Source organism: Phymastichus coffea, unplaced genomic scaffold (genome assembly GCF_024137745.1).
Source record: "Phymastichus coffea isolate CEN01 unplaced genomic scaffold, Cenicafe_Pcof_1.1 PCOF00104, whole genome shotgun sequence".
Lineage (NCBI taxonomy): Eukaryota > Metazoa > Arthropoda > Insecta > Hymenoptera > Eulophidae > Phymastichus > Phymastichus coffea.
In genome coordinates, this window is record NW_026706915.1 from 647451 (window position 1) to 657778 (window position 10328).

At 39.2% G+C, this 10328-nt stretch overlaps 2 protein-coding genes across 3 annotated transcripts; one reads left to right on the top strand and one right to left on the bottom strand.

The window, feature by feature from the left end:
- Positions 1-1749: 1749 nt before the first annotated feature.
- LOC131670232 (uncharacterized) lies at positions 1750-3147 on the top strand. Its single transcript, XM_058945663.1, has 2 exons — positions 1750-1933; positions 2091-3147. Exon 2 carries the CDS (start codon positions 2143-2145, stop codon positions 2938-2940), a length of 798 nt encoding a protein of 265 aa, XP_058801646.1. The 5' UTR covers positions 1750-1933; positions 2091-2142; the 3' UTR covers positions 2941-3147.
- Positions 3148-9985, bottom strand: LOC131670231 (acetylcholine receptor subunit beta-like 1). Of its 2 annotated transcripts, none has more exons than XM_058945661.1 (7): positions 9799-9985; positions 9579-9715; positions 9225-9379; positions 8710-9155; positions 8278-8482; positions 7067-7460; positions 3148-6538 (listed from the first exon to the last, which is right to left on the bottom strand). In XM_058945661.1, exons 1-7 carry the CDS (start codon positions 9857-9859, stop codon positions 6374-6376), a joined length of 1563 nt encoding a protein of 520 aa, XP_058801644.1. In that variant the 5' UTR covers positions 9860-9985; the 3' UTR covers positions 3148-6373. The 2 variants fall into 2 exon arrangements, with proteins under 2 accessions (XP_058801644.1, XP_058801645.1); XM_058945662.1 differs by lacking the exon at positions 3148-6538 and having other exon boundaries at positions 7156-7460; positions 8278-8355; positions 8442-8482.
- Between the last annotated feature and the right edge of the window lie 343 nt (positions 9986-10328).

Here is a 10328-nt window from a genome sequence, read left to right on the forward strand (position 1 = left end):
TTCACTGACTTTTTTGTAGATAATATAATAAGGAACAACTTTTATCTGAAGCTTTTTCTGCTAAAATCATTAGTTATCAAATCGCAGAGCTAAAAGTACTAAAAAGAACTCGATAAACGCGTGTGGAAGGCTTCTTTCCGCACGCCGTGAAAATGGCTTCAAATGGCATTATTGAAAAAAAAAAACAATTGATAATTATTGAGATACCAATATACTGGAGCCTTCAACGGAGAACCCTTTGTTCGTCCGCTGGCGGACAGTTTTCCGTCCGCCAGCGGACAAAAAATTTTCGACCGGCGGACAAAATTTTATGAGTTTTGGGTGTCCGCTTGTCCGCTCGAACGTTTGTCCGCTCGCATGTAAGAGCACCCTAAGGCCCTCGCCACATATGCGCATACGCGCGCGTACGAGGGCGTACAAACGCGTACAAATCGCTAAAAATTTTGATAGTTCCAACAACAGAAAATTACTACTATTCCTCGCATGCCCCAAACGAACACACTTACTCCCGGAACAAACGTATCATAACGTTATATTATTGAAGGTTATGATACGTTTGTACCGGGAGTAAGTGTGTTCGTTTGGGGCATGCGAGGAATAGTGAGAAATAGTAGTAACTTTCTGTTGTTGGCACTATCAAAATTTTTAGCGATTTGTTCGCGTTTGTACGCCCCTCGTAAGCGCGCGTATGCGCATATGTGGCGAGGGCCTAATAAGGCCCCTGACACTACCGAGTTAGTATAGCATTCGTTTGCGCATGTCGTACCTGTTACTTCATATGCTCAATAAATATTTTAATTATGCCAAAGTATTGTTTTGACTAGCCCAAAAATGTTCATAAAAATGTGCCAAGTATAATGAAATCGATTATGTCTGACTATAGGTACATACTACTTTAGAATTACCCGATGGTCATAGCAATCCCAAAACTGTTCCGAAAAAGTCATATAAATTTTTTTGTCTGAAGCTATTTGTTTTAAGGCAAAATAAAAATTTATAGACTGTTTGATTATTGTTTGTAAAGCTTTGAATTGTCGTATTTCAAGTGACTATCATTTTCGGATCTGTTTTTTAATCAACGAAGGATTTAGACTATATAGTATATTTAAAGCTCAGGGCTGAAAATAAAGTAACTCACTTAAGGGCAGAGAAATTAAAGATTATCATGATAAATGGTGATACGTAATTTTCAAATTATATAATATAATATATCATACAGGTGCAAAATTAATTACAATAAAACAGTTTATTATAGAATGGTTAAATGAATAAGTTGGTTTGAGTATGATTACATTATTAAATTACGTACGTTTAACTTTTCTAGATTATTTTTTGTTACAAACTCAGTAATCAAATTATCAAAACCAAGAGCTCTTTAGAAAGTATTCCTTATTATTTTTTTATTCTTTTTAGTACTCAAGAAGAATCTTTCTTCTTGACAATTTGCTATTGAAACAAGGTGAAAAACAAGATGTTTACAACCATGAGAACTGTGTAGAAGTTTGGTATATAGTTTCATCATGTTTGCGCTTTATAATATTTGAATATTGGCGCGATCACAGGTGATCTATTGCTACACTCATGACGACACGTGTCGCCCAGATCAGGATGTCACGGTCACCACGTTGTCAATGAAAAAATTTCTCTCAGGAATCGGTTCCTTAGATAAGTATATTATATTATTTTCCACTATCCAGTCTTCACGGAGACTATATATATACGACTGCATATCTCTATTATGTTGCCGCCAGTCCGTATGTGGACGCGACTGTGAACAAACTAGAGCCCCAGCGGCAACACTGTAAGAAATTAGACCGTTGGGTTATTATTGTTGGCAACGCTGTCAGAAGAGCGTTTAAACAGGTTTAAAATCTAAACGTCGGTTGCGTTGATTACCGCAAAATCTCTTTCAGGAAATTGTTTATCGTATAAGGTGAGATTTAATAAATTCATTAATAAATCGCGTTACTGTTATTGTAAGAATAACTAAGTTTGATATGAACAAGGAATTTACCAGTGTACTTTTACAAAATCAGGTTGTATTAGTCGTTAATTCTTAACCTCCTAAATGTTGATATATTTTTTACCAGGTAGCAGCGTATTAATATTTAAACGTTGAATAAATAGAGGGACTTTTCGAAAATGCCTAGGACTAAGCAGAAAAGATCAAAGAGAAGTAGTGCTGGTTATGAACAAATGCTTCGTGATTTCAACCGGTTGATGCAGCTGAGAATTCACAAAGTGGAGCTCGATTTCAAAGCGTTAGAACAAAAGTTCGATGCCTCGATTCAGCTTGCCCTCACTCGTTATCCTCCAGAAATTCAGAATATGACGCTGCGAGAACTGTTAACGGTTGAGGAAACTCCAAAGAAGGAAAATTTACCTCCAAAGACGCCGAGGATTGTGAAGGACAGTTCCAAAAAAAATTCAATGAAACTACAGAAGAGCATAAATCCCAAAAGAGTAACAGCAGCCTCAGATGATGGCTATATAAGTGAATCAACAGCAAGTCAGGCATCCAAAATGACATTAGGAAGTACTCATCGCTCTAGGAGTGTCTCTCGAGACAGAGCCAAGCAGAAGTCGCAACTGTTGGCAACTGCACAGAAGACTACCAAGAAAGATTTGTTAAAAACTCCAGACACTAAAACAAGTAATTTATTTGTAATCACTCCAAAAGTTAAGATGAATTCTGCTGTCAATGTTCTTAGAAAGCCAAAGGATGGAGAAATGGTATTTAGTACAGAGGGTAGTCCATTGTTAGTTTCTACCACAGTTAACGATAAAACAGCAAATATCAATGTTCCGTTGAGAAATGGAACTATAATTTCTCTTTTACCATTTAATGAAACTTCATTGACAGAAGATATACGTTTAGATGATGAAACCAAACATCAACTCAGGATTTTGCAGAGCCATTTGAACAAAGTTTTGAAATAATTAATTGTAGTGCATCTCGGATAAGTGAACTAATTTTATTCAGATATATTGCGTATGTAATTTAAAAATGTGATTTAGTTGAATCTAGAGACTGCATCTATGATGATAATATACAATTTTTACATCCTATTTATAGTTAGTGATAAAATTTCATACTTATTTAATTATAAAACTTTACTAGGTAATAAATGCATATGTTTTACAATAATTAAATGTTTTATTTCTTAGAGAATGTGTCATCAAGATCATTTGTAAATAGTAAATTTAAGAATACATTCAAAACCATATAAAAATATTCAAAGTTCTAAATTTTCAACTGAAACAATAAAAAGAACCATCTGTAAATAGTAACTGTACTTACACTTTACAATTTTCAAGTCAGTTTCTTAGCTTGAAAAAGAAAAAACAAGACAAGTGAGTATTGCAGTTGTTTTTATGAAAATAAACAGTAATTTTGAAATGTGCTTCTTGCAATAATGATAATGATAAAATAATGAAAGATTGCTAGAGAGGGAAGAGCAATTGTTTCTTTTTTAAATACACTACCAGCTACAAAAATAACAACATGAATAATTATAATTAACTAATTTATATTGTTTATTAATATACTAATGATGTATGGTGGTATCAGTAAACATCGTCAATGATTGATGACTGAACGACGGTTGACAATGATCGTTTACCAAATATTCAATATTAAAGTTTATTAACAATTACACGTTAATCGCTTGACTTTTTTTTATTTTTGTTGCGCTACAGTCGTTATGTGTTACGTTTTCAATGCGTCTATCAGCCTCGCTCACACATACGATAATAGAAATAGAAACGTGGCGTATAGAAATCCTTTGACTCTCTGCGGCTTATAGAAATGTTTATTTAAAGAATTTCGCTGCTTGTTTACATTTTATTTTCAAGGGACATATCGCTAAGTTTTGAAAACGCATCAGTTTGGAAATTATTCGACGATTCGTGGTTGCACCTCTCTATCTTTGATAATAAAATATATACGATTCTTTGATTAGTACGCAGCGTTCAAACTTAAATTAGCGATAGATATATTGGTTTTCGTTTTTTTCTCTTTGAAACTCGCTATCCTCTGGCATAATATGGACATTTTTCAAAAACTTACAGAGTTTATTATAATAAAAGTTGTTGCATAGTGGTGATTAATGCCCTAATTAATCAAGTTACAATTAACTTTTACATTAATCACTGTTGTAAATGTTTTTTTTTATTTTGTTGATACTCTCAACGTTATATCTCAGACACTCATCTTTTTTCGTATATCGGACAATGAAAAAGCATTTTTTCCTGTTTTAGTATTTTTTAAATACTTACAACATATATATTTATTTTATTTTCAATTTATTCTATTTGTTCACTGATGTCTCGTGATTATTCACATTGCTTCTTATCGTTGTCTTACAAAGTAATTTCAGCAGTGCCCTCACATTAAATTTTTTTATGAGTCTTTCTTTTTTCCCATTTTAATTGCTGACTCGTTTATAAGCTGCATTCACCTTGGCAACGTCTTTATTCATGTACGCACGTACATGTAAGTACGTTTAACCTACGGATTGTTTAATTCATTGAAAAGTACAATTGGCTTACCTTATTATGTTTTTAAATATCATTACAAATCGTTTTACTGAACACTTTAAAAGATTCTTGGTCGATTGTTAAGATTGGTTTTGTAGTGATCACACATTCGGTAAAACAGAATACACGTACGAAAAAATAAAATTTGAAATTCCTTTCATTTTTGTAAGAAAAAGCATATGAAAGTTAGCGTTTTCGTTTATATCATTCTGCCTGTAAAAAATACACACGGTCAGGCCTACGAGCGTGAAAGTATTTTGTAAGACCACATTAATTAATTTTTTGTTTACTTTTACGATAACAAATTTGCGGTACTAAACTAGTTATTGTATTTTTCCATACAGCGCTTTCATTTATCTTTTTTTTTCTTTTATATAAGGGAAGACACGTGACGTCTCATGAAATTCGAAATTCTCTCTTTCTCTCTTGTCATGCATCGCGCGGGGGCGGGTACGAGCGATTCGTCTGAGGAAATATATATATGCAAGACACGGCGGGACGTTACATATACATGTTATATGCGCGTATATAACGAAGATAATCCGTCGTTTGTATATGTAAGATACAACGCAAAAAGAAAACATTGTTGTGCATGAACACTTTCGTTGTTCGGACTTGTGATTTAACAAATCAATCTCTTTCCGGTTCCGTCTCTGCATGATATTATTCCGAGTATTTCAATTGCAACGCCCTATCGTCCTTATCAAACTCTTTGATTTCGTCTACGAAATAACGAACATTTACTTTTTCTTTCTCTCACTCTCTCTCTAACTCTCGTCACAGTTACGTTCGACGTACATATTAAGCACTCGAACGACATATATTCTTTTTTTCTCCTTTTAATTATTTATTTTTGTAATATATATATTTCGGCTATGTATTTGCATACGTTTAAAATTCAACTATCAAATAAAAATCAACACACTTCTTTGTATTTATATCTCGTAAAACTCATGGTCTATATGAGAAGCTCGAAAAGTACTTTACGGACTCAACTATACATCCACTTTTATCAATAATTTACTAATCTAAGCTGTATACGTGAGTGTGTAAGTTATGTATGGGTGTATATAATATGCGTCGATAAAATACTCCTCGGGATATGCAATTAATAAAAAACACTCATAGATATATTTATATTCATATCTCTCGGTATACATACGCAATAATAAATAGTTCACAATAAAATTCCCGTATTCCTCCCACACACAAGTAAAAAACGCTATAAAGTAATCTCTGAAAACTTCATACTCTTTGCACGTATTATATTATTTTTTTTTGTTTTACCTTTTTGTTCATTTAAACATTATTTTTATTTTTCTTATTTCTTTATCTTTTTTCGTCAAAAACAATAAACGCTCTGTAGAAAAGAGAGAAAGATTCTCTCGTGGCTCTTCTCTGCACTGGTTATTACGATATATATAGCACATTAATAATGCTATCCGTTGCAGCCGTAGACAACATAATCGTATATATAATTACAGAAGCGATTGTTTCGTCTAGTTGTTATTTCCTTATATTGTTTATTCTTGTCGTCGGTCCGTTTTTAAGTACCGCACCGACGACGACGCGAGCGAAGCTGCTGTTCACCACTTGAGATTCAACCTTATATTTCGTCAACAATGTTCGCTTTCAAGTATGTATGTTTCATTGGTCTTTTGCTCAACTCATTTGTAGCTTTGCTCGCGCGTGCACGGAAGCTTATTTTTTTTGTCATTTGGCGTCGATTGTTCAAAAACGTTCTTTGATAGTGCGAGTGTGCTTTTGTTTAATTGTTACGTAAATGTCGTTTGTTTTTCTCTTTGGTTTGCTTTTCTCGCTTTATTTTGCCCGTTCACTTGCCTCGGTAGATCTCGATGATACGATCTTGATCGACGTACTCGAAAATGTGTGGCGCATCCATGAGGATGCCGATTGTCCCTGCTGTCGTCACGATGAAGAAGATGTAGAGCTGTAATCGATCTATCACCATCGCTACGTATTTCCAATCCTCTCGCGTCTAAACAACAATCACATTGTTTTTCTTGAGAAATGTTTCAACAATTGAAATTCACTTTTGCACGTTTCGCGAACAAATTTTCCGAAATTAAATCAAAATTTGAATTTCCAAGCGCGAAACTTCCGTCGGTATTCTTCTGTGCTATATATATGTATATATATGTAGCTGCGGGTCACACCCATTGGGAAAACTAGAAAATTTCGGCTTCTCGATGCAACTAACTTCAGACGGCTAGCATATTTATTGTCTCCGCGATCTACATAAGTACGCCCTCGTTGAGAAGTTCGCTGTTTATTATTTCATTGAAAACGATTTTCGCACTCTTTCATAATTTATCTCGGAGGATTATCGATTTTATTTTCTTACCGTATAAATAGATCTACATAAAAAGCACGCGAGGAGAAGACAACGATGAATATTTACGAGAAAGCAACGCCTACGTCAAAGCGAGTGAACCAAGTTTTGATTATCGATTCGAAAAAGAATTTTTCGCCATTGGGATTGCTCTCGAAAAATGCACACACTGACCTGAATGTAAAGATCCTCATTTCGTAGATGCTCAGCGATGAATTCAACAGCCTCGGTAGCCTTAGCAGCTTCGGGACTAAGTAGTACGGAATCCGAGCTTTCGGAGCCGCGCCTGTCGGCCAACGCCTCGGAGCCCGGACCAGCGGCCGACGCAGCACCCGAATGCTGAATCTTACGATTGATTTTGCAGTTGGGATGATGTAAATCCGACAGTTCCATTATTTCCATTTTAGATTTGGCTAACGCGGCTGGCAAGTGTTTGGGCAGCTCGGTTGGACTGCCGGAATAGGTTGACGTTGGCAGAGTCGCGTTCGGGATCTCCATCATCCAGCGCAGTCGTGTTTTCTTCGGCCGGCGCATCAGAAGCAGCGCTGGCAGGATTTTCAAGAAGATTCTGCGCAAAATGTTCAATCGTCTTTCTTTTCGTTTGCGTCGATTTACCGTAACGGTCGTAAAAATGAGCGAACGTCAAATGATGTAATTGAATTCGATTTTGATTGCAAGGCGAGATTCCACCCGGATGATGCGTAGCGATGTGTCAATCATCGTTATCGTTCTTTAAATAAAATTAACCTATCTAACGAAAACTGATGAGCCTTCACGACTCAGTGTTACTTTTGTTTTCCGACTAAATTGATATTGAAACATCGACACAAAGGCCTCATTCACTTTTGTCGCGCAAACATTGAAGCTCAATGTTAATACATAATTGCCTTCGACTCTCACGCTTAATATCTGCAACGAATCGCAAAGGCACGAATAAATCAAACGATCGATCAACAATTTTCAGCTGGTTTTGTTTTTTTAATGTTCAAGTTTTCTAATTAAAGTGCACGAAAACAAATTTCCTTGTCATATCAAGATTTGCCATAACAAAGTGTCAATTAATAAAATGTTGAATAAAATAGTAATTGGGTCAATGAAAAGATTTGTAGGATTCGTCGAGTTGGCAAATGAAAATTAAATTGGAACCTTCGAAGCAAGCAAAAAGAGAAACATCGAAACAATAATTCGACGCCCATATTTCTCCGTAAAGCGTTCATCATCATTCAAATAAATGCATTTATGTCCGTGCCGAGGTACGTGGACGAGAGACGGAGCTCGTAAAATCAGGCGTTCATTGAATGAAGCTCGACTGATTAAAATTGATTCGTCGCAATGGAGCGTCGTACATTATAGAAAGGAGAAAAAAGCAAGGGAGAAAGATGTACCTTCGGGTCATTTGTGGCATCCGGTGAGTGCGGGGTCCTCGGAAGTTCCAATTGATGATGACGACCGTCACCAAAATACTGACAGTGTTCATGATGAAAGTGAAAAGGAGATACTTGGCGATGAGCGGCAGCACCAGAGACGTAGGCGGCAATATTTTACTTACAAGCAGCAGGAACACAACCAGTGACAGCAGAATACTGATTCCTGGGTGGCAAACGTTCCACGTTCAATTTCTTTCGATGGCGGATTATTAAATAACGCTAACTGCTCGCGGTTGCCTCAAGACACACCGCGAGCAATTAAAGCGCCAGGTCGGACGTGAAATGTAAATCGATAAAGAAAAGCGCACTGTCCGTTTCGGCGACGATTCAGTGAGTCGCGCGCTCGCCATTAACCGAGTCGAGAGCAAAGCAAATTAGGAATAAGTGTACCAAGAGTGACTTTCTCGCCGGCCTCGGCTGGCAGGTAGAAGACGAGAACGCAGAGGAACGAGATGAGTACAGTTGGTAGAATCAAGTTGACAGTGTAGAATAGAGTCTTGCGCCTGATGATGATGTAGAAGGTGATGTCCGTCTCGGTCGGGAACTCTTCATAAACGTTGAGAAAAGCCGGCACGTTGATGATGTCCCAGGTGCCGCTCTTCCAGTAATCCGACAGGTCAACGAAGTTCTTATCGTTGTAGAGCGCCAGCGAGACCTGGTCGCCGTTGAACGTCCACGAGCCGAACTTCATGATACACGTCTGCTGGTCGAACGGGAAGTAGGTGACGTCGATGGTACAGCTGCTCTGATAGATCGCCGGCGGCACCCACAGCACCTCTCCGTTCGGATAGATCAGCACGTTACTCTTGTAGCGCACCTCGTAGTTGCCGTCGGCGCTGCAAAGTCAGGCGCGACATGATCGTGGAGCGCTGCGTGCAGCGAGGCGTCGCCGCTGCCGCACTTACTTATTGAAGAGCACGATGTCGGGCTTCCAAACTTTGTCGGGCGGTAGCCGCAGTACGGAGATGCCGCCGTAGTCCGCCTCGTCCCACTGCAGCTGATAATCCGTCCAGATGAAACGCAGCCAGACGTTGGACTTCATGATCTGGTTCTTCTCGTTCTGCGAGCAAAAAACAGCGATCTTTGGCGAGCTTGCGAGACAGAGACACATATACGTATCCGTGGATCGCAGGGGGATAGGGGGCGGTGGTGCAGATGGGCGGGTTAACTCTATCACTCGGCGCGCCCGCTAAAAAGTGCACGCAGACACGTACGCAAGAAATATAAATAGGGGCAAGAAACGTCGAGGATTGACTTACGACGTTGATCAGCTGCACAAAGGCCAGGCCGAATTTCACGTTGACCGTGTCGCTCATGTTCTGGACTGGCCTGATGAGTTTGTTGTAGCCGCGGAACAAGTCGCGTACCAGCCTCTCCTCATCCTCGGAGCAGAAGCCTACGGGCGGACAACAAGCCGAGTTTACGCGGTGCGCCGTGTCCTCGAAGCCGAGGCGCGAAACAAGCAAAAGATGTACTCACCGACGCAGAAGATGGCCGAGACGAGGAATATCCGCGTGAATCTCGTCGACGCGAGATGCATCCTTAAGGGCGCGGTGCGAGAGCAAAACTCACCCTCTCTCTCGCTCGCGCGCGCGCGCTCGCTCTCTCTCCGCGAGCAGCGAGAGATGAGAGTGAACACACAGAGAGCAGCAGCAGCACCACCGCCGCCGCCATCCCTCTCCCCTTTTCCAAATCAATAGCCACCTCCCTCCGCCAACCCCCTCCCCTTCCGCTTCTCCCGCCGTGCTTTCGCGTGCGCAAGCACTGCAGTACGAGCCTCTCGCGCGCATATTGCCACCCTGCACACACGGACTCGTCCCCTTCCTTACCGACCAGCTCAGCCTGCCGGGGCGCGGCGCTCTCTCTCTCTCTCTCTCTCTCTCTCTCTCTCTCTCTCTTTCTCTTGCAGCTTGCAGATTTTCTACGCGCACACGTGCAGTCATCGATCGATTATACGACTTACGAACAATACACGTCTGTACGCGAGTGCCATGACTTTGTGGCAGAGA

Excerpts from the sequence above, each read along its gene's own strand:
- LOC131670232 (XM_058945663.1), top strand. The coding sequence starts at position 2,143 with ATGCCTAGGACTAAGCAGAAAAGATCAAAGAGAAGTAGTGCTGGTTAT.
- LOC131670231 (XM_058945661.1), bottom strand. The coding sequence starts at position 9,859 with ATGCATCTCGCGTCGACGAGATTCACGCGGATATTCCTCGTCTCGGCC. Across the intron at positions 9,716-9,798 it reads CTCGGCCATCTTCTGCGTCG|GCTTCTGCTCCGAGGATGAG; the intron begins GTGAGTACATCT and ends GTCCGCCCGTAG. Across the intron at positions 8,483-8,709 it reads CGGCGAGAAAGTCACTCTTG|GAATCAGTATTCTGCTGTCA; the intron begins GTACACTTATTC and ends TTTGCCACCCAG.